This window comes from Lissotriton helveticus, chromosome 8 (assembly GCF_964261635.1).
Source record: "Lissotriton helveticus chromosome 8, aLisHel1.1, whole genome shotgun sequence".
NCBI classification, from domain to species: Eukaryota; Metazoa; Chordata; class Amphibia; order Caudata; family Salamandridae; genus Lissotriton; species Lissotriton helveticus.
The window spans coordinates 1,584,999,001-1,585,025,484 of NC_136069.1; the positions used below are offsets into that span (position 1 = coordinate 1,584,999,001).

General features: G+C 45.6%; 1 protein-coding gene across 5 annotated transcripts in view; it reads right to left on the minus strand.

The window, feature by feature from the left end:
* The window catches only part of ARRB1 (arrestin beta 1), an 841,034-nt gene that overhangs the window by 212,523 nt on the left and 602,027 nt on the right, over positions 1 to 26,484 (minus strand). For all 5 annotated transcript variants that reach the window (XM_078658595.1, XM_078658596.1, XM_078658593.1 and 2 more), the window contains one exon: positions 21,648 to 21,708. In XM_078658595.1, coding sequence (XP_078514721.1) covers positions 21,648 to 21,708 — 61 coding nt within the window. The remainder of the gene's footprint in view (positions 1 to 21,647; positions 21,709 to 26,484) is intronic.

The window sequence follows — 26,484 nt, forward strand, 5'->3', positions numbered from 1 at the left end:
ATTTTCAACAGAGCCACTCGCCCCAGCACTGACAAGGGGAGCGTAGCCCAAAATGTCATACAGCCTCTCAGAGCCCTTATACAGCGCCCCACATTCCCGTCCAGCATGGCGTCCGTGTCATGATATATTCGGACTCCCAGGTAGGTGAAGCATGATCGCTCCCATAGCAGTCCAGACGGCAATGCCGGCTGTTGCATGCCCTCCTTCAAAGGGAAAGCACAAGTCTTACCCCAATTAACCCTAAGGCCAGAGAGCGCTCCAAATTCCTTAAGCAGGGCTGCCGCCCCTTGCAGTGCTACTGTCGCGTCTTCCAGGAACAGGAGCAGGTCATCCGCGTATAATGCAATATGATGCAGACCTCCGCTGCACATAAGGCCATTATAGGCCTTTCCCATTCTAGCTTGGGCCGCTAGGGGTTCGATCGCCAATGCGAACAGCAAGGGCGAGAGCGAACAGCCCTGTCTTGTGCCTCTCTGGGCCGGGTATTGCGATGATATGACATTACCCATTCTCAACAACAACAAACATTAAAGGGGGTCAAGGGGGATTTAGAGACCACACTCTGATACGGCCCCAACTAAACTGAACAAACAGAAGTGTCAGAGGGTCTAAAATTGCAAGAAGAGTGCTATATGTATGTCTAAAAGAGGACTAACGGTGACCCATTCTCACCCTGGCCGTCGCTAAGGAATACAGGATCTTCGTCCCACTCCGAAATCGCTCCCCAAGACCAAACCTCTCCAGCACTTTATCTAGGTAGCTCCATTCCAGGCTGTCAAATGCCTTCTCTATGTCCACCGACAACACAGCCGGCAGCATATCAACATCTAGCTCGCTGTCCAATATTCGTATTAGCCGTCGAACATTACCCGACGTACTCCTAGTCGGAATGAACCCCGCTTGGTCCGTATGTATCAATGCAGTCATGTAGGGTAGCAACCTCGTTGCTAATATTTTGCTCAGGATTTTATAGTCCACCGTTAGCATTGATAATGGCCTATAAGAGGCTACGTCACTACCATCCCTTCCAGGTTTTAATAGGGGAATCACCAGCGCCTCCCTCATGGACTGCGGTAGATGGCCCCGTTCCGCCGCTTCATTATACACCTCCACTAAACAAGCCGCTAGAACATCTATGTATTTCACATAAAATTCTATGGGGAGCCCATCCACCCCTGGAGTTTTATTCCTGGCCATCTGCTTGATCGCTCCTCTCACCTCTCCCAACTGGATTTTCTGCCCTTATTCCTCAGCCTCCTCTTCCTCCAACTGCGGTAGCTGGGTCCCCTTTAGATATTCTTCTATGTCTGGTGCCACAGCCCCCAATTGAGTATGATACAATATAGTGTAATATCTCAAGAAGCACGAGAGAATTTCGGATTGGGAGTACACTACAGCTCCCGATTCTGTTCTCATGTTAAGTATGGAGCATCCCCCTGATACTGGTGATGCCAGTTTCGCTAGAAGTGTCCCCACTTTATCTCCCTCCGCATGCACTTTTACCATATACTGTCTGTAGTCAAAGCGGCGCAATCTTTCAGTCTCAACCGCCACACGTTCTTTGGCCTCCACTAGCTGTCCCTGAAGCCCTCTTCGCTCTGGTCTTTGTTTCTCTACTTCCCGCAGCGCTTCTTCCGCTCTCTCCACATCTACCATCACCACCTTCCTCTCACCTACGTGATTGCTAATGCATATCTCTCGGACTACCACTTTGAAAGCGTCCCACTCCACTCCCCTGTCAGAAGCCGTTCCTTCATTCATCGCAAAATAGTCCTCAATTCCCGTCTGTAATTTAGTGCTAAAGACCAGATCCTCCAGTGTGTCCGGTTGTAACCGCCAAGTGGGAACCGCAGTCCTCGCCTGTTGCCACTGGAAGGTCACCTGAGGATTATGATCCGACAACGTCCTGGTCAAGTACTCAGAGCGAGTCGCCAGGGGTGCAATCGCACGACTACAAAGAATCGTGTCAATTCTAACATGCAACTCGTGGAGCGCAGAGAAAAATGAATAATCCCTATCTTCTGGATGGTGCCCTCTCCATATATCTGTAAGCCCCCATTTATCCTGCCAATCCGCTCTTAGTTTCGCCGTTCTGCGGACCAAAGAATCATTCAATGGGGGATGTGATCTATCTAGAAGTGTTTCAAGTTAAAGGGGGCGACAGAGTGCACTCCGGTTTATTCACTTGTCCTGTTTGTTCTCCTTTTTATTTATTGATTTGCGTGCAAGCCCGTGCACGTGGTCTGCCCAAAGCCACGTATTTTATGAGGTAATACTTTTCTGACTGGAGCCTCATAGGCCCCAGTGACGGACGCACAGCTCCCTTGTTGCATATTCAAAAATGCCACAAACTTTTTCGATTTCACAAGTTATTTTTATTCTCATTTTTCATTTCATCCTTGGTTTTGCATTATTCTTATCGTTTTGCCACATGAATGATGCTTACATTTTCATTGTAACCTTAATGCTGCAAACATGCCGATCCGGGCCTTATTTTGTAGCATGGATAGTATGTAAGTTGTTCTCAAATGATGGATCTTTATTTACCCAATGCATTTCGGGCCTCTTTTTCCTGGCCCTTCGTCAGGGGTTCTCTATGAATTTAAAAGCATTATGTTAGACTGTGTGTATGAAACCTCGAAAAACATGTGCAATGCAGCTTTCGATGTTCAAAAGTTTATACACCTCTCCCCATAATCGACATCTTCCCGCAAATATCATAGCCAAACGCTATTGTTAAGTAGATACCTAGGTCAGCCTCTCCCTTCCCCCACTTGCTAAACTGCATTCATTTTCTACTTTAACCTCTTGAACCTACACTCTCTGATCTATTAATTTGTAAAAAAAAGAACCGTCATCCTACTAAATTAACCCACAGCAAGTGATAATCTGCACTGAATCATACCTTCAACATCATTCCTGGTCATCCCCTTTCCGACATTTTCACTGCCTCCGTAATGCTGAACTCTGTTTTCACGTTGCTACTTAAACACCTGTGATCTATCCCCGCCCCTTACTTCCACCTTCAGTGCAAATCCTCATTCAACCAATCACGATCCCTGTCCTCGTCTATCAGCCTACAAATCCCATGATTCACTGCTTCTAACTACCTTCATGTTCCATTGTGGTTGATAAAACTCGTCTGCATTTCTCAGTCCCAAACTCTATACCTGCAAACTGCTTCAGTATCTAACTTAATTGCCCCGCCCTCCCATAAATGTCATAAATGATGTCAATTATGCAATAACCCACATTTCATATTTCCGAATTCCATGTATAAACGTGAGCTGGTAATACCAATATCAAATGCATATTAAACATGCATGTTCACACTTTCGATCTTAAAATATGCAAATTATTATCTAGAAGTGTATCAGTTATAGAATTAAAATCACCCCCCAGTATCACGGTACCAGCTAGGGAGTGTGCTAAGGATCCAGACAATTTATTCAGGAACTGGGGTTGGTCTGTGTTAGGGGCATAAACACTGCAAAGCACCACTTCCTTTCCATACAACCTCCCCTCCACCGCCACATATCTACCCTCCGGGTCCACCACTGCAGCCGTCATCTGGAAGGGAGTCCCCGCTCTCACCCAGATCATGACCCCCCTGGCAAACGCCGAGTATGTTGTACCAAAGACCTGACCCCGCCATCATCTCTGCAATGCCGTGCATTCTTGCTTAGTCAAGTGGGTTTCTTGGAGTAGGGCTATGTGAATCCCTCGCCTCACCAAATATGCATGCACTTTATGGCGTCTAGACATAGTATGCAATCCACGTACGTTCCATGTGATACATTTCAATTCAGGTAATGTCCCCATTATCAAGGCGCTCTGAACTCTCCCTCCTCCCGCATTGCCAGCCCACACCAGGACCTGTAAACCTTAACCCCACAACGTGATAAACAATTCCCAATACCCACCCCCCCAGAACAGGACCCAATAACGCAGTATCAGTCCCCATCCAAACTTCCATAACAATTCACACACCCCTATCCCGCAGTTACCACCACAGGCTGCCTTAAGGGCTATGGGGGAGTAGGCCCAACGGGTGACGGGTCACGTCCCAGCCCGCGGCCCATCAATCCCCCCAACAAAAAGGTGCAGCCCAAATGTTTACATTAATCATCAGGTGTCCCATCTGACCCTCAGCCAAGCCAGATGTATTTACCGGTCTCGGATTCGGTGCGACTCAGAGATCGTCAGCCAATCTGGGCATAATGTCCGGACCTTTGATACTGTCTGTGTCCGATAATTCAGGGCCCGAGTGCTGTTTGTCTTCTTTAGAGTCCGTACCCCTGGTTGAGTGTTCGGTTTGCGACCCGGTGATCGCCGCCGTTGCCATCAGAGCACCTTGTCTGTCCGCCGCCAATTGGGCTATTTGCGCGGCTTTCTTGGCCCTATCTCTCTTGCGGATCCGTTGCGACTGGCGCATGCGTGGCTGCCGGTACTGTTCTCCAGGGTCTTTGTTTCTGCGGTCCGTCCCTGCTCTATAGGATTCGAGCCATGACCAAGCCTCATCCGGCGTCAGGAAAAACTGTGTGACCCCATCCACGATAATCCGCAACTTCGCAGGGAATAATAGCAAATACTGAATCCCCTCATCTCTCAGCTCTTTTTTAATCGCCAAGTAGGAAGCTCTTCACCTCTGTATGTCTTGGGTATAGTCCGGGAAGATTGTGACGGTGCAGTTCTCCACCTTGAAGGGCTCATTGGAACGAGCATTCTGTATCAACAGGTCTCTGTCTTTATAATGAAGGACCCTGGCTACCACCGGACGGGGAGGGCGACCTGGCATTGGTGGGGTGGCCGGTACCCTGTGTGCTCTCTCCAGGGTGAAGAAAGAGGATAAACCCTCCGGGGCCACTGGCGACCTGAACCAATCCTCCAGGTAAGTTACCATGTCATTCCCTTCTATTTTCTCCGGCAGGCCTACGACCCGCACATTGTTGCGCCGATTGCGGCTGTCGGAATCCTCTGCCCTTTTCTCTAGTGTAGCCAGGCATTTTAGTGCACCCTCCAGCTTATGTTCCAACGTCACCACCGCCGGCTTCAGCTCCTGTATAGTCGATTCAGTCTCCTTGACTCTGTCTGCCTGCTTCGCATGGTCCGCTCGTAGTAAGCCCAGTCCTGTAGCCACTTGCGAGATATCCTGATGTAGGGATTCCTTCGTCGCCGAAATCGCTTCCAAGATTTTGTCTAGACGTTCAGTGAGCCTCTTCGCCAAGAGGCCACCCTCCGCATCTTCGCTGCTGCATTTCGCACCGTCTTGGTCCGCTGTTACTTCCGGTTTGCCCTTAGGTTTCATTTCGCCTGAGTAGGTGTATTACTGCCCCGCCGTCCGGGGCGTCCCTGGTCCGGCCTCCTGGTGTTAGCCGCTTTGTAAGGGTACTATAGGGGCAAGGGCTTCTCGCAATCACACAGCGCTCCAGCTCTCGCCACCCCAGTTCCACTATTGAGCACCTCCTGCGAAAGTTCCACAGCCGCCCCCCGCAACAATAGCTCTCAGTATGCGGGCCGCGTCACATCCAACTTTCCAGACCCAACATTGTCATCGCACCAGCCAACTGCCCTGAACACTGCAATGTCATCCAGGTAGACGGCACTGAAATCCACCAGTCCAACCAACACCTGGTTGACCAACCTCTGAAAGATGGCAGGGGAATTTTTCAACACTGGAAGTGCCGCTCTGGAGTTGAGAAAGCAGACCTCTCCTTGGCCCCATCATTCAAGGCAAGCTGCCAGTACCCAGATGTTAAATCAAACATACTGAGGAACTTGGCAGCTCCCAACCAATTGATGAGCTCTTCAGCTCTAGGGATGGGGTGCACATCAGTGTTGGTTATAGCATTGAGCCCACAGTAGTCCACACAAAACTGAAGTTCAGGAGTGGCACCAGGTGCAGCAGCCTTTGGGACCAGGACCACTGGGCTGGCCCAAGGCCTGGTCGAGGGCTCAAACACCCCTAACACCAACATCTTAGAAATCTCTTCTTTGATGCACTGGCTCTGACCCTGTTAGTCAGTCTGTAAATTGTGTGCATCACAGGAGTACTGTCCCCAGTGTCCACATCATGGGTACACCAATGGGTGACACCTGGGGTCAAGGAGAACAGTGTGGCAAACTGCCCCACAGTTGGTGACAGTTACTCTGCTGCACTGGAGTCAGAGTAGGAGAGAGGTTCACACCTTCCAATGACACATTGTGCTCCTTGGTAGACAGGAGGTCAGGAAGACGTTCCCTCTCCTCTTCCACCCCATCAGCTGTCACCAAATGCATGCTTACTTCAGACCTCTGAAATTGAGGTTTGAGATGGTTCACATATAGGACCCTCATAAATGTTCCTGGGAGTCTACCAGTTCACCAGGTACTTGTCATAAAGCTTGTACACCACCACCTCATAAGGCCCAGGCCCCTTGTCCTAAAGAGCACAAGGCTCCACTGGGGCCATGACAAATACTTTCTGGCCAGGTTGCAACTCTACCAGAGTGGCACTCTGGTCATATCAGAGTTTCTTTTTTTCCTGGCTGGCTTCTAGGTTTGCCTGAGCCAGTCTCCTGAAACACACAGTCGGGTTTCTAAAGGCCAGCATGTAGCTAAATACATCTTGGGGAGTTTTCCAGGGAGCTGGCTCTCAGCCTTCCTTCACCAGACTGAGAGGTCCTCTCACAGGGTGCCCATACAGTAACTCAATGCAACTGAACCCTAATGACGTCTGCGGTACCTCTGTTTAAGCACAGAGAAGGCATGGTAAGAGGATGTCCCAATTACACCTTATGGGTTCAGTCAGACACTTGATCATGCCCTTCAGTGTTTGGTTGAATCTTTCCAACAAACCATTACTTTGGGGGTGGTAAGGAGTGGCGAACCGGTAGGATACACCACACAGCTTCCACTGGAAAGTCAAATACCTGGATATAAAATTGGTACCCCGGTCAGATACCACCTGTCTGGGGAACACCAAGGGGGAAAATATCCCTATTATTTCCTGGCCCACCAGGTGTGCTGTTGTTGGCCGGAGAGGGATAGCCTCCGGTTACCGGGTGGCATGGTCTGCCAAGACCAGGTGTACCTGTTGCCCATGGCTGCCTTGTGGCCCAGAGGCTGTACAGTCTAATCCTTGTCCCCTCGAAAGGGGTGCCTTCAACTGGAAAAAGTTGGAGAGGAGCCTTACACTTCCTCCCACTCTTACCACTTGCCTGGCAAGTTTGGCAAGAGCTATAATGTGCGTCAGACTGCTTTCGCATTTGGGGCCAAAAGAAGTGGGTGACAATCATGTCAAAAGTTTTGTCCTGCCCCACTTGTCATGCCAAAGGTAGGTCATGAGCAAGACCCTGTAGGAAGGTCCTGAGCACTGGGATACCACCAGCACAAAGGCTGACCTAAGCTCAGTGACCTTAGGCTCGCTATATAGGATACCATTCTCCCAGTAGATCCAGTGTGATCCAGACTGATCACCAGCTGCCTGGTTTGCCGCCTCCTGCCTCAAATCCTTGCTAGTTGCCATGGACCGAGTGGTGAAGCATTCCCAGTTTGGCACCCCAAGCATTTCCAAGTGAGACCTGAGCTCCACATCCTTCCACATGAACTTCTCTAGGTCGTTACCTAATTGACAATCTGAAGGCATGGTAGGGCTCACAACCACCCTCAAGGGACTTGAGACCCCCCACTCAAAGGGAACATGTGCCACCTTACATTGGCACTCTGAGTTATCTACAGCAACTACATGGTAGAAGGCACCAGGGACTACTAGCTCATCAGATACCAGCTGACACTGGACTGGGGTCATATTGGTATCTCCGAATCCCTCTACCCTTTGCCCATTGATGGTCATCCAGGCGCTGTATTTCTTAGTGCTTGCAGGCATGTGGCTTCCCTGGACCATGTCACTATCCCCTATTGAGATAAGGGTTAATCCTGTGAGATCCCCACCCTCCTCTGTGATGCCCTCCTCCTAAGCGCTAAACTAGCCAACACCTTGCTTGGACTGTTCACCACTGGGTTGCTGTCTCCCTTGATGTGGCTCACCTGGTCACATGCAAGGCACTTACTGGGTCCTGTCCCTGCAGGCATTCCTGAAGAGACCCATGGTTTCTTATCTCCTGGGGGGTGAGAATCATTCTCAACAAGAGGGGGATATGTGGGCTTTTTAAAGAGGTCCAAGCTACGTGCCCATCTGAGTCAAGGTGAACAAAGGAGGTGGAAGCTGTTCCTCTGGGATGGGTGTCCCCCACCAACTATTTAGTGGTGGAGGGGTTGGTCTGAGGGCTAAAAAAGGAGGAAGTGGGATGGGGATCCCGCTTTTGCGGAACTAGGGTCCTCACACACTCAGCAAGCTAGGTGTCATGCTTCATCATATGGACCTGCTCCTCGTTGGGCCGGCGCTGCAATGCTCAACGGGCACCCGCGAATGGGCTCTTTGTCGGAGATCTTTTGTTCCTTTGCCGTATGATGAAGTGGGAGTGTGTGGCCCATGGGTTGTCTACCCAGAGAGTAGAGCAAAATAAAGATTGAATAGCCCTTGCCAGGGTAGTGCCACTCCATTTGATCTACTTTTAATGAGGTGGATTACCAGCCTGAATAAATATTATTGACTTTGGACTATCCAACCTCTTTTAATTTAAGCACACACTCACTGCACCACACCATATCTACACAACCCACGGGCCACACACTCCCACTTCACCCACTACAACCCTCAGACCAACCCCTCCACCACTAAATAGTTAGTGGGGGACACCCATCCCAGAGGAACAGCTTCCACCTCCTTTGTTCACCTTGGGTGAGAATCTTTACACTGGATACTAGTTTGGGGCCCTTTGGAGAACTCCTAGCCTTTACCCTTGTCCCCCCACTCTTCTGCTGGGGGCCTTTCCCACTTTTGGTGGAGTCTCCCCAATACACCTTCTTGTGGCACAGCTCTGCAAAATATAGACTAGACTAGTGCTCCCACACAACCGAATTGGACAGCCCCAGAAAATCTGTAACATTGCTGCACTTCACCCAAGCATCAAGTGACCTGCACAAATAATCTACACATTCTAACCATGTCTAGGAAAAGGTCTTCTAACTGGTTCTAAACTGATCCTTGCACTTTTCAGGGGTGAGACTATACCTAGTGAGAAGGGGCTCCTTCAGGTCAATGTAGGTGAGGTTGTACCCCTTACCCAAATCCAACAATCTGTACCTCCCCTCTTCTGAGAAATGAGGTCACAATCCTGCCACCCAATTATTTTCAGGGACCCCATTCATGTGGATAGATGCCTCACAGCCATGGAATCACCTCTGTATGTCATCTACCTTCTTGCACTTGGGAGAACAAATTATCAAGGGTACAAGATTGAAGGAGAGCATGAGCAACAGAGATTCAAACACATCAGAACAGCAAAGCTACAAATTGCAATGGCCGGCCGGACGCGCAGCGGGCGCGCCAAAGGAAAGCCCATCTGCGCCCATCAGCGGCCGGCCGGGGCTAGGGGCAGGAAACTGTGCCACCTTTATTTCTTATCCAGCCCCAGGTTTAATTCGTCTCCACAACCGATGGCCCCTTAGTCCCACTACGTTACTCCGACTAGACTCACTGGGTATTCTTTGCCCCCGACCTGACTTTCAGGAATTTGTTTCCCCTTTGGACACGGCACTGCCTCCCACCCGGCACATCCTCTCGACCGCTCCCCCACTTTTAGTTAAAACAGCTGTTAGCTCCAGCCTCACGGTTATCTATTTGAACACACGCTCGCTGGTCAAACACCAGCTAGAGATTTTCTAACTCTTAGATGCAGAGAAACCTGACATTCTGTTAGTAACAGAAACTTGGCTTAATGAGGAGTCATCCCCCGACATCCTGGCGGCTATCCTCTCGGGCTATTACATTCTCCAGGCCAACAGAGCCTCGGGTAAGCCGGGCGGTGGGGTTGCAGCCATAATTAAACATCCATTTAGGTTTACATCACTAGATGCTGCCAGTATTCCTTTGGTTGACTGCCTTATTTTAAAACTCCAATCCTTTGTGTCCCCTCTCATTTGTGTCCTTGCTTATCGCCCTCCCCAGTCCATGCCTAGCTTTCCGTCATTGTTTGGCGACATGCTCTCTCAGTTGGTGATTAACAACTCAAAACTCTTGACTATAGGTGACTTTAACTACTGGCCATCTGACACCAGAGAGAGCATTTGTTCGTCCGTCTTTACCAGTCTTTTGGCTGGCATGAATTGCTCCCAACACATCCAATCAGCAACACACGTTAAAGGCCAAATTTTAGATCAGGTTTGGACCGCCAACCTGGATATCTCCCCGCCCCCTATTCCTTCCCTGCCCATGGTCCGACCATTTTATTATTACGTTCTCCCTTGTTACTGTTCCTCACACTATTGAACCACTCGAGGGAAATTTCTTGGCAAGGAACTGGAACAGAGCCGACCTTAGCGAACTTTGCATTCTACTCAGTGCTTCCCCCCCTGCCGAGTGTGATTCTCCAGATACCAAGGCCCTGAGCCTGAGACACTGGCTTGAATCAGCTAGCAACACTGTGGCACCACTTAAACGTGTTAAATTGAAACGGCCCCATGATGCGCAGAGATGGTTCTCTGAAGAACTTAAAGTAAAGAAACTAACACTTAGGCAGGCTGAGCGCTGAGAAAAAATTGGCTTTCACGACCCAGCTTAAAGATTATAAATATAGCATTCTTCAGGCAAAAACCTTATACTTCTCCAATAGGATTATAGACTCTGCAACTAAGGTGAAAGATATTCTTTCCATTGTGGAAGAACTATCACACCCGGACAGGGTGACCATTAAACCCCTCGCCTCCCAAGCACTTTGTGACTCCCTTAACCTTTTTTTTCATGGACAAAATTGTCAAAATCAAAAATAGTATTTCCCGTAGTACACCTTCAACCACACCTACCCTTGTCACTATTCCCGTCACTATGAACCCCTACTCAGTTGCAGAGATACCCCCGATTTCGGAAGAAGAATTTTTTGCCTTGTTAAAAAAGGTGGCCTCTGGCTCCCCTTCAGATTGTTGCCCTCCCCATGTCCTGCGAGAGGCATTCATTGCCTGTCCGAAGCCCCCTCTGACACTTCTTAATAATTCTCTCCGACTCGGCCTGGTTCCCGCCTCCTTTAAGATCGCTGAATTGGTACCAATTCTTAAGAAGCCTAAGGCTGACCCGGCTCTGATGAGCAATTTCCGCCCCATTTCCTTGCTTCCCTATCTTAGCAAAGTATTGGAAGCCCATGTCACCAACTTCCTCAGTTCCTTCATCGAACGCACTCAGTTTTTTGACCCTCAACAGCCTGGCTTCAGACCTGGCCATTCGACTGAGTCAGTCATACTGTCAGTGATGGAGGAGCTGCGGAGAGGGGCGGACCTTAAGACCAGTCAGGCCTTGGTGCTCCTGGATTTGTCGGCTGCCTTTGACACGGTCGCCCATGATATTCTGGTCGGCCGTGTCAGAGAGGCTGGCATCCAGGGGCCGGCCCTTGAGTGGGTCCGTTCTTTTATAAGCAACCGTCACCAGGCGGCCCGTCTCTCCCACTTCTCAGCTGACAAAGTGAAGTTGACATGTGGCGTCCCCCAGGGCTCTTCCCTTTCTCCTCTCCTTTTTAATTTGTATCTTAACCCCCTTATCCGTTCCCTCTGAGGCAGTAACGTCACCGCATTTAATTATGCGGACGATATTCAGTTGGTATTTGATATTGACTCCTCCGACCAATCCATTCACAATTATCAGTCCACCTTGTGCCATATTAGTGATTGGATGGGGGAAAATCACCTCAAGCTCAACCCGACAAGACCGAGCTGGTCTTGATCTGGGGCACCCCCAATCCATGGACCTCCAACTTCTGGTCACTAGGTCTTGGCCTACCTCCCCGCCCTGTTGACTCTGCAAAGAGCCTGGGAGTTACTATTTGTAAGGACCTCTCGATGAAGCCCCACATTAATGCAGTGGTCTCTTCTAGTTTTTTCCACCTCCGAAAGATCCACAAGATTTCCCGCTTCCTCACTACGGAGGCCCTTACTTTGACCCTTTTGGCCCTTGTAATCTCCAGGATCGATTACGCCAACTCTCTCTACGTTGGCATCCCTGCATACCAGTTGAACCGCTTGCAGCTGGTTCAAAACAAGGCCGTGGGATTGATTTTTCACCAGCCTAGACACCATCACGTTCGCCCCCTGCTCAAAACCCTCCATTGGCTCCCGGTAGCCAAACGGTGCAAATTTAAAATCAGCTGCATCACCTTCAAAGCCTTGGCCGGCCTCTGCCCGGTTTTTATTTCCTCTCTTCTCCACCATTACCGCCCATCACTCAATCTCCGCTCATCTCACCTTGCCTTGCTTACGACTCCCACTTTTAAACGCAAGAAGCACGGGGGCCTTAGATTCTCGTTCCTTGCCCCCACCCGCTGGAACACGCTCCCTCTGGAGCTTAGATCCACCACCTCTTATGCCCATTTTAGATCTCTTCTGAAAACTCACTTATTCCGTATAGCTTATGACTAATCCCTTTTTCCTCTGCTGCCTTAATTGCTGAACGTTCATCCTCTTTTGCTCACAGCGCCATGAAACCGTTGGGTGTAAGTGCGCTTTACAAGCTTTTTTAACATAACATAACATAACATCCATGTTCACATTAAAATGGTGACTTTGTGAAAATGTGTAAAACGAAAACAACATTAATAAACAAACTTCAAAATATCATATTATTTTCAAGTGAAATGTTACTATTTCAGGATTTGCGTTTAGAATTAATCATAAAACCATTAACATTCCACAGTAATCTGTCAGCCAAAATTGTGCATTCAGAAAACTTTAACACATGATTTTTAAAAGAAAGGGCATGTGGGTTTAAAATTTAAATGTCCTGAGAGTGAATAATTAAAGACTTTTTTCTCTGTTGTAAGGCTATCTATCCCAGAGATTAACACTGGGTTTCCTTAACACCTTTATACAGTCAATAACGGATAACTTCAGCTTAGAACCAGATAGAGAAATGTTTCCACTCAAATTAATTGTAATTGACAATCCTCTTTAAAGGTGAAATCAGATTTTAAGTTACTATTCCGAAAATCCCTGTTTTCGAAAGTTGGAATTTTTCTGTCTTAACCAAATGTGCCTTCCTGTTTATTGGTATTGATTTTTAATTTATTGTTAATTTGTAATTAATTTGTATAAATAGGTAATTAATTTTATTACCTAATATTTCTTTTTCTTTTTAATTGATTATTTATTACATAATATTAAATTGGTAATTAATTTTAATTAATTTTTTATTGGTATTGATATTTAATTTATTTTTTACTAAACTCACTAGAGTGGGAATAGTATTCTTTACCCCTATGCTATCCAACGCTTTCCCTACTGTTGCACTCTTGTCAGTGGGAATAGTAATTTGTACCCCTACGCTATCCAACGCTTTCCCTACTGTTGCACTCTCTGGAGTGGGAATAGTAATTTTTACCCATACGCTATCCAACGTTTCCCTACTGTTGCACTCTCTGGAGTGGGAATAGTAATTTATACCCTCCCGCTATCCAACGCTTTCCCTACTGTTGCACTCTCTGGAGTGGGAATAGTAATTTTTACCCCTACGCTATCCAACGCTTTTCCTACTGTTGCACTCTCTGGAGTGGGAATAGTAATTTTTACCCCTACGCTATCCAACGCTTTCCCTACTGTTGTACTCTCTGGAGTGGGAATAGTAATTTTTACCCCCTACGCTATCCAACGCTTTCCCTACTGTTGCACTCTCTGGAGTGGGAATAGTAATGTTTGCCCCTACGCTATCCAACGCTTTCCCTACTGTTGCACTCTCTGGAGTGGGAATAGTAATTTTTACCCCTACGCTATCCAACGCTTTCCCTACTGTTGTACTCTCTGGAGTGGGAATAGTAATTTTTACCCTCCCGCTATCCAACGCTTTCCCTACTGTTGCACTCACTGGAGTGGGAATAGTAATTTTTACCCTCCCACTATCCCACGCTTTCCCTACTGTTGCACTAATTGGAGTGGGAATAGTAATTTTTACTCCCACACTATCCAACGTTTTCCCTACTGTTGCACTCACTGGAGTGGTAATAGTAAATGTTACCCTTCCGCTATCCTAGGGTGAAAATATTGTATATTTTTTATCAATAATATGTTAATATATATATGTTTTTAAAAATAAAATGGTATTTTTTTCTATAACTTAAATTAATTATTTAATAATTTTGAGGTTATTTAAGTATTTTTAAGTATGTTTTAGTTAATTATATGTGTTATTTCATTAATTTAAATTACTTTTAAGACATTTAAAGAAATTCAATATTTTGACTAACTATATTTTTTAAAACGATATTTTTGATTCGATATTTTTGTACTTACCTGTTTGTAGATAGGAATTCGATATTTTTGTATTCAATATTTTTTCCTTGATATTTTGGTAATTTTATATTATTGTATTCGATATTATGTCAGTGATCCCTGTTAGGAATGCATTTCCTCCATCAATATGCTCAAAATATGCCTCAAAGTGCATGTATTGATTTAATGAAAGAAAGAAATGATTGACACCAATTTAAAATAGCACCCTTTATTCCCATTCTTCATCTTAGGATGAGTGAATATATACATAATTAGATTCGCTTTTCAAAAAACACAAAAGGTTTCATCAATGAATCCGAAGTGTCAACCCTATTTCCAAAAAAGACAGATTTTGAAATCGCTGTGGGCCCGATTCACAGAACTAACTTAAGACAAAATCCTAAACTTACTATCATTTTGGTATTCACAGAATGCACTTACTCATTTTGGTATTCACAGGAGGCACTTACTCATTTCGGTATTCACAGAAGTTAGGAGTCCTAACTTTAGGACTCCTAAATGCTTTTTGTGAATACCGAAAGTCTTAAAGTTAGGATTTTTCTCAGTTTAGGAGTAGTAAAGTTAGTACTCCTAAACTGAGAATAATCCTAACTTTAAGACTTTCGGTATTCACAGAAGGCATTTAGGAGTCCTAAAGTTAGGACTCCTAACTTCTGTGAATACTGAAATGAGTAAGTGCCTTCTGTGAATACCAAAATGGTAATACATTTAGGATTTTGTCTTAAGTTAGTTCTGTGAATCGGGCCCTGTGTTATTAATAATCAAATGCTTGCTAACTCAAAGTATTGTGTTCCTCTGACAGGAAACAATTCAAATGTAGGGGCACCTGACTACTGATCTTTCCACTATAAATTATGTGTATCACTATTCTGTTTGCAATCATCCGGATGTACAGACTAAAATCCTCTCTCTTGGGAAACAATGGTATTTTATATTATTTTATGATTGTTGATTGTAAATCTCTTTATAAAGATCAGAGGTTGCCTCAATGTGTTGGTAGGGGAGGAAGCTAAGTAAGGACAAAGAGAGATGAGTGTCTCATTTTATTGAACTTTACTATAATGTTTGTAAACACTTAGGGGCACATTAGGATGCCCGCCCGCCACCCTAGTGGAAATCGGGACCGCCCGCCTAAAGGGCGGGGGTCCCGACATTGGTATTAGGATGCGCCCGCCACAGTGGCGGGCACATTCCTCAATTTAACATTGTGGCGGGCGGTGCTCACAGCACCGCCCGCCACAATGTTAAAAAATAAATGCACGCATTTAAATGATCAAAGCGGCAGGCACCGCACGGAGCCTGCCGCTTCGATCATGTAAATGCAGAGGGGTACCACAGGTACCCCCCCGTGTGCCACCCCCCTTTGGCCTTCACTCTGGGGGCCCACAGGGGGCCCCCGCAGCAATCACCACCTGCCTTTCCGTAGCGGCATTGCCGCCGCGGACAGGCTCCTGAAATTAGCCATCGTAATATGGGTGGCGGTGTCCATTGGACACCGCCACCATATTATTCCATTACCACCCGCCGCTGTCCCCCCGCCATTCTAATATGGCGGGGGGGATCCAGGCATTGGTGTCGGGTGGATTGCCTCCGCCAGGCCGGCAGTGGCCACCGCCAGCCTGGCGGAGGTAATCCGCCCGACATCATAATGGGCCCCTTACTGTGCGTTCATTAGTAAAATTTGACAAAAACCTCAATTTTATCAGTAAGGCATTGTCTGAAGCAAAATATATTCTTGATACATACAAAGGTGAATATTTCGTGAAGAGAATACACTACGTACGACACATCAATGCTTCAGTGTCCAGGAAGAACAGATCTCCGAAAGGACAGGGTCAGATGGGATTCTGAAACCCAAAGAAAAATGGGGCTTGATCCCACAAGGTCAAACTAGAATACAAACGACTTCCACACATCCTGTTATGGTCAGTCAAATCAGTGGCGACACTTCTCTGGCATACCAGAAATAAGCTCAAGTGTATCGTAAATATGATAAATGAGGAGTAAACCACAAAGATGCAATGATGCTAATGTTAATGTAGAGGGAGTGTGCTCCCCAGCTGGAGTTACCACTAAGCTCATCTGCATTTATGGGACTGGTCCTTCAAAAGCCATTCCTGGGTCTAGACATTTTCTTGGCACTCTTTGACTTTATCCCTAGGCTCCTCAGTCAGGCAGAAACTGTACAGCATCTGGGCAGAGCTCAACAGAGTGTTTGACCAGACAAGAAATGGGCTACACTGATTTGCAAACTCAAGGAGGCAGCAGAGCAGAATGCACAGGTAGGTGGCCTGCTACATATAATCAGTACAGGTCACAGAGCTACAGTTGGAAATCAGGTTTGGCCACAGGCTCCAGGAAACTAATGTATACAGAAAAAGTAATGGGTGGAATGCATGAATAAATCTCAGCTACTGATAAATACTTGGGCTGCATCCCAGTCCATTTATTTTTATATCCATGCCTCCTCAGTTTGGAGCCAGCCATACTCAAATCATCCTTGACCCTGCTCCAATGGGAACAGTCCAGCTCAAACTGCCAGGCACTTCCAGAACAGCAGACAAGGAACGATTTCACCCTAGTTAGGGCTCATCAGCCAGTTATATTGTGGTTCCAGTGACACAGTGTGCACAGGTCCCATGTCTGGGCATACACTGAGGTGGCATTCTATGCTAAATAACAGAGGACTGGGATGTGGCCATGAGTGATGGCCAGTGTCTGAGATTAGTTCAAGCATTCCATCCATCATTTTTTTATACTTCAGTTTGGAGGAAATCAGCAGCACTCACAGCCATATTCAGCAAGCCATCAAGGTGGAACCACAAACATGTAGATTGGCATATATGTCCAGTGTAGAGCCATGCCTCATTTTGCATGATCGCCTCAAATCTTTGGACTGAAGCTACTGGTTTTTCAACTCTAAAAGGGACTTGGGCCTGCCAACAAGGCCCCAGTTCAAATGGTCTAAATCTTAAAAAGTATATGTGCAATTGAGAAACACCCAATTGACATAAGTTACTCATACGTCCCTTGTATATGGTACCAACAGTAAGTTAAATGTCACTCAATGAACTGAAGCACCTTTTATGCCACCACAACCGTGACAGAGCAAAACATGACTCCCAGGCTGCTGTCTTTGACTGGTGGGGCGGTTTTTAAACTGCTAACTCGACTTTGCCATTTCAATCTTTGTCGAAGGTGAAAACTTCCTTTCTAATATTTATCAGTCACCCCCTAAGGTAGACCTAACACACACTAAAGGCAAAGTGCATTATATAAAAAAAGGATATGTGTTTTGATGATTTAACATGTCCTGACAGTAAAAACCCTGCATTGTTGTTTTCGCTGTATCCTTCCTACCTGCACACCTACTTACCTCTTAGAGTTCTTACAGGTCTAAGACTAAGGGCCTGATTTTGATCTTGGCAGACTGGTTACTTCGTCACAACAGAGACGGATTACACATCTGCCAAAATATAAACCCCATAGGATATAATTGGGTGTATATGTTGGCAGACGGGATATCTGAACTCTACATTAAGTGGCATTGAATATAATGCACTAGTAATACGGCGGACGGGATATCTGTCACCGTTGTGATGGAGTAACCCAGCCACCAAACTCTACATTACGTGGCATTGAATATAATGCATTAGTAATACGGCGGACGGGATATCTGTCACCGTTGTAATGGAGTAACTGGTCCACCAAGATTTAAATCAGGCCCTAAATTCTAAACTAATTCTAAATAAACTATTTTTGGTCTTCTCTACAGGTTGGATCATGCTGATAATGCTACTACACACAAGGTTTGCTATCCGAAGTTTACCAGAGAATGTTGTTTATATTTTTCTCTCACTCTGACAAGGGCAATCTTGGCAATACAAATCTGGGTGAGATTTCTAGGATTGGCATTGACTGACAAAGCACATGACAAATTGAATAAGAAAATAAATCAAGAGACTTTTACACAAGGGTCTAACTAAGCCCTCCCCGGGTGTCTCTGTTTAATATTGCACCCTGACTGGTTTCTCAGTCAATATTCTCATACTAGTAACCCTCCTTCCTCTGTCCCATCTGCAGTTATAAATACTCTGCCAATACCTTTGTGAGGACTGAATTGCACGTATACTTCTTCAATTCTCCCAGACATTGTACCCTCTCCTGCTGTTGCAGGGTTTTGTAGAAAAGGTCAAAATGTGTCTAAAAGTCCAAGGGGGTTCACAAAATGTATATTCGGAAGGTTATTTCACCTTCCTTTTCTTCCAAGGTTTGAAATCAGAATTACAAAACATTTTCAGAGTGGGGCAAACATACAATTATTACACACATTCATCCAAGGAATCATGGACCATATCCTAGAATAAGGTCATCCAATGTTGATCCATGAGGATTGATGCCAGATTTTCAAGACATCCATACAAGACCTACCTGCATCCGTAGCATGGATGTGAATGGTATGAATGGCTGTACAGAACATTTGGTTTGGCTGCAGCCAATGGGAGCCAAAATTAGACAGACAGTTGAACAGAGATTTCCAGAAACCTTGCAAATGTTTGCTTTTGTACCCCATCTATGTTTCATTTAATGTGTCTCTATCCCATATTTTCACGCCGGATGCATTAGCAACACCTTTCTAAACTAATTCATACTAAAATGGTGTTTGACCGTCAGCTGTATTCTTGTTTGGAGAGCTCCCAGATATCATCTGCATCTAAAATATTCAAATTCATGCATGAATAAATAAATATCGGATGACAAGGTAAATTCATTTTGTCCAGAAAGAATGAGATTACCCTCGAGGAGCTCAGCTGAGAGGGTTATAAGAAGGTAAATGAGACTTTGGAATTGTTCCTGTGCTAATGTGTAATCAGAGAATGCTTTGAAATGGAAACAGATTAGGCTTGGATAGAAGATAGCAGAGGAATTATTCCCCTGTTGCAGTAATAATCTATTTATCTGCAGCTATTAAAAAACCATTCTTAACAAAGCAGATAATGAATGTTCATGTTGGCAAACACCGAGCCATTTCTTCCTAGATGCAGCTGGTAAGAGCTCCATATGTCTGATTTATTTTTGAATAATGACAGATTTTGTGTTATCAGTGCACAAACAGATAAATATATCTTTAACTAAGGGATGGGAAATTGGGACTCATCACAATTAACTTTAAGGAACTAAATATGGTCGTAGCCCACGTTTCCAGAGGCTGATAGTGTTGAATCAAGATATAAAATGTCCAGAATTTTTTGTCTCCTTGAACACCACAGTCACTACCCATTGGTCGAACTTCTCTGTGTGTGGATTTTCATGTGAAGTTGGGACTTTCACACCCCTTGTAAGTTCTCGCAAGAAGTCAGCATAATAAATCCAGTATTAAAATATCAAGGAAAATAGATGTAAAGCTTCCTGATGAGAGGATAGCACCAACTAGCACTTGCAAGGAAATATTGTGGTTTGTGGTAAAAATGACAAAGAGGCTTAAAACAATCAACTCAGCCAGCTATGGGTCTCCAATAATTGTGATCCACACGAGTCTTGGCTAGCATGATGAAAATCTTTCCAGACCCTTACTTCTAAGTAAGGCATTTGTCAACTAATATAGACTGATGTTGCCTAACTTATAAAACCTTGGGTGAGGGGGCAAAGTGTCCATTGGGAAATGGCTTTCCTTTGATGCAAGAGAGTGAAAACTGAGGGCCTGATTTAGAGCTCGGCGGACGGGTTACTCTGTCACAACAGTGAAGGATATCCAATTCGCTGAAATATAAATCTATATTTTATTATGGGATTTATATTTTCGGCGGACAGGATGTCCGTTACAGTTGTAACAGAGTAACCTGTCCACTGAGCTCTAAATCAGGCCCTAAACTTTATCAATCTTGAGTTGAATGCCCATCACCTCAACTGCAAATATTAGGAGAAATGCATTTTGGTAAAAATCATATTGATAAATAGGGATTAAAATAAAGACAACATTCATGCTTTGCAATTAGCAATCTCCATCGGATGTATGACGGTACGACGCGTACCGTCACAACGCGTGCTGTTACAACGCGTCTTTTACAACGCATGTCGTGACAACGACTTGCGTTGGGGGTGCGGATCGAGAATAGTATAATTTACTATTCTAACACCAGTCCCCGTGGACACTAGGGAAGGTGTTGGAATAGTAAATATACTATTCTTAATCCTGTAGCACCCTCCAGCACAAGTCGTGGTTACGACTTGCGTTGTAAAGGACGCGTCGTAACAGCACTGCGTTGAAACATCCGCGGTGTAAAGGATGTTTCCCATCTCCATCATGATAGTGTCCAGGATGTAGTGACTACGATTTGCGCATGCGTGATTGTGCAAATATTTGGCTTACTTAGAGATATCTCAAACACAAACGGAGTGCTGAGAAGAGCACTGGATAGACATCAAAAGTGAAAAGGGACTTGCCTTATTCCACAAAAGCGTGACAGCTTCAGCAGGCATGCATACAAAAAGACCTTTGGATAGTGTAAGAAATTGCATTTTACGCTGGTTTTAATTTCCCACAGAAAATCTAAATTTAACTATGTGCATGAGAAAGGATCCCTGTCTGAAAATGGTTTTAAAAAATGCATGCCTTTGCCATATGCCACTTTCCAAATACAGGACTCTGTCCATTGTCACGTCCTTGCAAAAGATTACCTATCATCTGTGGCAGCCCAGAGAAAGGTTTTATCTTTATTACACAATTTCTTTGCTGCTGTGCAGAAGAGATTTAGACTCAGCCACAGGATGGATTCACACTTGGCACTGGTGGAAAGGAAAGAGACTGAGGAATTGGATAAAGGACAGGTGGTCCTGCTTAATATCTCAGGAGCTTTTGTAACACTCAGTCACAATTTATGAGTGAAGTAGCCAGAAAAATTTCACATTTCTGCAATGAAGCACTAGACCAGATTGTGACATTGCAGCTTGACACCCTCTCTCTATATATATATCCATTCTCAGTGCATAAAGCACAGGGCAGGCACCTGTCCTTAAGTAACCCATAGCCATGTCCTCAGTTAAACACTTAGCGGAAATCGAAGCCTGCAAATGGTGGCTATCCATTAAAAGGAATAAAGCTGGTTCCTTTTAGACTCTGTTGCAGGGCATATTTATTGATAGCAAACAAAGTATGCACCTGAGATACTATTGCATTAGGGTGAAGGCTACTAAAGCTGAGATGTCTAAAAGGGTTCATCTAAAAATGATTTTTGCATATTCACATAAGAAAATACACAGATGAGTAGAGAGCAACTTACCAACTGGATCCACAACGTCTATGTGATCAACAAAGTCCCTCTTCCCAAGGTATACCGTGAGCTGTGAGAAGAGAGGGAGAGAAGACATTAGCCAATATTGTATAGTCTAATGGATTTATTTTCTTGATCATCTCCAGATCACAGTATTGACTGCACCGCACATGCTGTAGGGATCATTGACAGAAAATCAAAAATAGAAATCTTGTGTGGACATGATACAGTTTAAAAAAATCGAGGACCAAAATATCGAGAAGGTAAGTGCAAATAGGTAAGTATAGATTTACTATTCTTAACCCCACATCTATGCACCTTTAAGGTATATATATTATCAATGTAAATATATGTGGAGTTCTCTATTGTAAAACTTTGCTTACCCATAGAAACTTATCATCGTGATATTTGTGTCCTCCATATTTCAGTCCACAATATTTCTGTTTCCGCTATTCTGTCTAAATACCTGCTGTTGTTCAGCATGCATTATACAGGGTCCAACTTTAGCTTGGCAGTGTCAACATAGTTAATCTCTCTTTTATAATTAAAATCCTTCACTATGGAAAATATTCACATATTACAAGCACATTTTAGGAATCAATGGCGGTTTAAGGATAAAGTCTGATAGCCCGGTTCTTGATACCAGAATGCAGGGTCGAAGACTCGGTACTGATGTAGTGAACTTTTCCGTAGATGGAAATCACAGTTTTCTGGTAAACGGGATATTGGTAACAAACCTCCATCCTAAATAGGGAAGCAAAAATTAAAACGCAGCGGTTACCATGCATGCCGTTTCAAAGCGGCCTTCATACTTACCTGTGAAATACTTATAATTGCTTGTAAATCCTTTACAACTCATATACCTTTACCATTCATGATTTTACAACGAAATTTGTTGTGAAGACATACGTGGTAATGGCATATGAGTTGTAAATGCATGTGTGGTAAAAGTTATGTGTGGAAATGGCATTCACGTTGTAATGGCATGCGTTACAACAGAATGCGTGGTTCCGTCATACATCATCCTAAATAAAGTCATACTTTCTCAGAAAAAATCATTTCATGGAGAACCACCTTCAGAATTACATTTTTCTAGACTCCTATGAAACTGAATAAATAGAGTCTTCCCTTCCATATCAAAGCTAGAACAGTGCCCAGGGGCGTAGGCAAGAAATATATACTAAAAGTGGCATGGATCGTGTCTGTATAGGTTTATAGGCTTGGTAAACAAAACAAAGGCTCTTGTAAGTAATCCTTTAAGCCACAGGTAGAGGAAAAGCAAGTTCCACGCAGATCGGTAATGAAAAATATGTAACTGATAAGGGAGATTAAAAATTAAGCATAAAGCTGCATTTTCGGTACACCACCCTCTGTTCAAAGGTTTAGAGGATAAACCCAACTACAAAGATTTACACAAGTCCAGGTAAAATTGATTAGCTGCCTGGGCTTCGAACAGGGCCAGCTTCAGCACCAGCGGCGTAGCTAGAGCTTCTGGCGCCCGGGGCTATCCCTCAGATTGGCGCCCATGATAGGTACTTGGGGGAAGTGGGGGTTGCTGAGGAAGTTTGTGGCGCGAAGTGCAGCTCTCGAACTAAGTGAGACTGCTGCAGTGCTGTTCTTAATCAGCTGGACTGTCCGCCCAGTGTGTTGCAACCCTGCCCACTTATATCAGATCTAACCCTGCTTAATGCACTCTAACCCCCTTGCCTTCATCAAGAGTAATACCAGCCATCTGCATTCCATTATAGCTCCATTTGTAGCCACCAGAACCAGTGTGCCCTGACCAGTCTATTGTAGGCCATACAACCCTCAACAGTACCAGCCTCGCCATGACCCTTCCCATCTAGGGGCCCTTCCCCAGAATGATTCAGTCAGCCGTGCCTTGTGCATGCAAGCATTATATCCATGCAGCCTTGTCACTTCAAGCCATTCTGATCCCAGTTACAGCAACAAGAACCAGCTTATAGAACTGCTACCTGGCTTTTTTTGTCTGCCTGACTAGTATTTTAGTGTCCCTGCACAAAAATCACCCAAAGCTGGCAGTTTCTCCTGTTCTCAGTGCCCATTTAAAACAGGAAACATACGAGTAAAGCAGTTTGAAATGTGCTGCAGAGCTGCTTTGATTGTCCGTGACAGATAAAGTAGTAAAAGGCAGAAAAGCAGCATTTAAAATGAATACGGACTATTTGTATAAGATCCTGTTTATCAAGTCTTGGGTTTTGCAGAATCTTCAAAAATGGAGAAAGTGATTAATTAATCAGTGGGAAAAGGGGTGGTCGTACTGGCCTATCATTAGCCACTGGTCCGTATCCAGTTCACAGCACAACTCACCTGTAGTGCCGCCTCAGTAACTCACTGCCAGGATGAAAGCTAGGATGTAATCGGGCCGGTGCTCTTCTGTGCTGAATATTGCACAGAGGGTGAGTTCCGGCCTGGTATGAGACGCTGTGTGTGACAACAACATCAACTGCACTACACCCGTATCACGGCCCTGCCTGGCCCGCAGCGTTGGCTAAAGTACACCGTGACTTACTTTATGAATGAAGTTCACAGAGACTGCTGTGTGTGGGACCCGCGGCCGCACACAGCACAGCTCACTGCATGATGCAGTCTTAAGTTCTCCCAGCTGCTGACTGACTCGTCCCCCGCCTGGAGGGCCGCACTTAGTTTGCGCCCGTGGCGATCCCCACGATGTTGATGCCTATGCCTCTGATGATGCGCAGCGGTGGCCATGAAAGAGTCAAGTGACTAGTCATGTCGCTCGAGGCTGGCCGCTTCCCGCATTGTGTCCCAGTGCAGTGTTAGACTCCTCCACTCTTGAGTCCCCCGCCGCTTCTCGTGACTTGCCTACCACCTTACCTCACTTCCTCCAGGAGGTGACGAGGCACGACACATGAGGTCACCCACATCCAATTCCGGGGTCCCCAACTGTGCTACCTACAGCTGCCAGTAGCACCCACGGATGAGGGCAGCCCCCCCGACCCCCTGAGAGTGTGAGTCGTAGTGGTGTCTGAAAGCCGCGCAGAGCCTCGGGCAGGAAATGAAATGTAACATTGTAGCAGTATGACTCCAGAGCTGAGCAGACTGTTTAAGATCTTTAACCATTACCTTACTGAGCCAGCTACTGCTGGCAAGTCTGAGGGAAGCAACAGAGCCGGCGCACAGATGCAGAGGTGCCAGCGGCGCGCACTGGCATCGACGCGTGCCAGTTTCAGACTGGCATTAAAAATGCGTGACACAGCATTTCAGTGTGGTGATGCGGAACACCACACTGAAATGCGGTAGAGTCACAACTGATGCATGATACTTGGCAGGCCTGCACCAGTGCTGCGCAGCTGCTGCCGCAAATTTGTGCCGCCTGGGGCGGACCACCTCCCCCCCCCACCTGCCCCTAGCTACGCCACTGTTCAGCACTGATGGTGCCCAGTGAGACAATCTTTGTTGGCGCCCCAACAGAAACCTCCTTCTCTTGGAATTCCCTCACTACCACGCTCCACCAATGCCCCTCATCCCTCCATAGTCCCTCTCTCACATGCATTTAATTTGTTTTATAGCGCTACTCCTATCAGTGTAGGTTGTCAGAGCACATTACATCACACACATTATAGAAAGCCAATGAATCATACGTATGTAAATCAGTTTATAGGAAATGTTACATAAAACAATGAGGACTACAAGATCTAGGAGCGCCATACTAGCAGGCAGTATATGTTTGATCAGGAGAAGCACAAACTCAGGATTTAAAACGTGCCACAGTGGTTGGGGTTGGCTTTACTAATAAGAATGTATTTTTACCCAAATTAACACTTTTTAGCAGTATCAGGATAATGCAAGACTGGGTATAAACATTACATTCTAACCTATACCATAAAATTTGTATGCAGGTCTTTGATGAAAGTGTATAGCTCACTGTGCTATGTTAGGGTTGCAATGTAAGAACTGCAAGTAACAGAAGAATCTCTGTGACAAATGCAGAAACATAAATACAGTTCTGTGAACTGCATGGTGCACATTCTCTACAGCAGGCATATTAACCCTCTGTGCTACTTTTCTTGAACGAAACTGCCTTTTGACAAAAGTCACATCTCTCTCCAACAGGAACAGGGCTGGACTGGCTGTAGCAGGCACCGGGCATTTCACCAGTGGGCCGGAAGGGTAGGGTAGGTTTTGTACCAATGGGGGCAGTTTTTGTTGCTGGGGCCGGTTTTGTCACTGTGCTGCAAAATCAGCCCCTTGTAACAAAAGCGCAGCAGCAGTGTTCCATCCTGCTCCCCCACCCCGTCCCCTCCCCTCCCAGGGGCCGGTCGAATGTAATTACCAGGGCTCATTTGCGATCGCAGTCCGGCCCTGGCAGGAACAATAATCGCAAGAGTTTTCTTGACATTTTTTTGTTGCATGAAAACTGCCAGCCAAACAAGCAATGCTGCAGTACAGCCCCCACCGAGGTCAGCGTCAGGTGAGGCTGCACAGGTCGCACTGCCCTAGAGCCGACCCTGGCTGCGAACGGATGATATATGACAACTTTTCATCATAGCTAAACTTATAAAGAAGGTAGAAGAGAGCTTGATAATTTGAGTACTCAATATTTACTTATTGATCAAAAATAAATCCTAAATTCTAAAGTGAAGTGACAGGAGTCAGTGGCGACCCTCAGTGAGATGGGCGCCATTTGAAATATCAGTTTGTCACATCTTCACATATACGTGGGTTGACAATAGACTATGATGGAAAGAATATTTTTGTTAACAGATGGATCATCCAAGTTGATGATCCTTTTAATACCATATGCACAGGCAATTAACCTTTTCTGTGCTCATGACGAGCTCAGCTCGTCACCTCCGGTGCT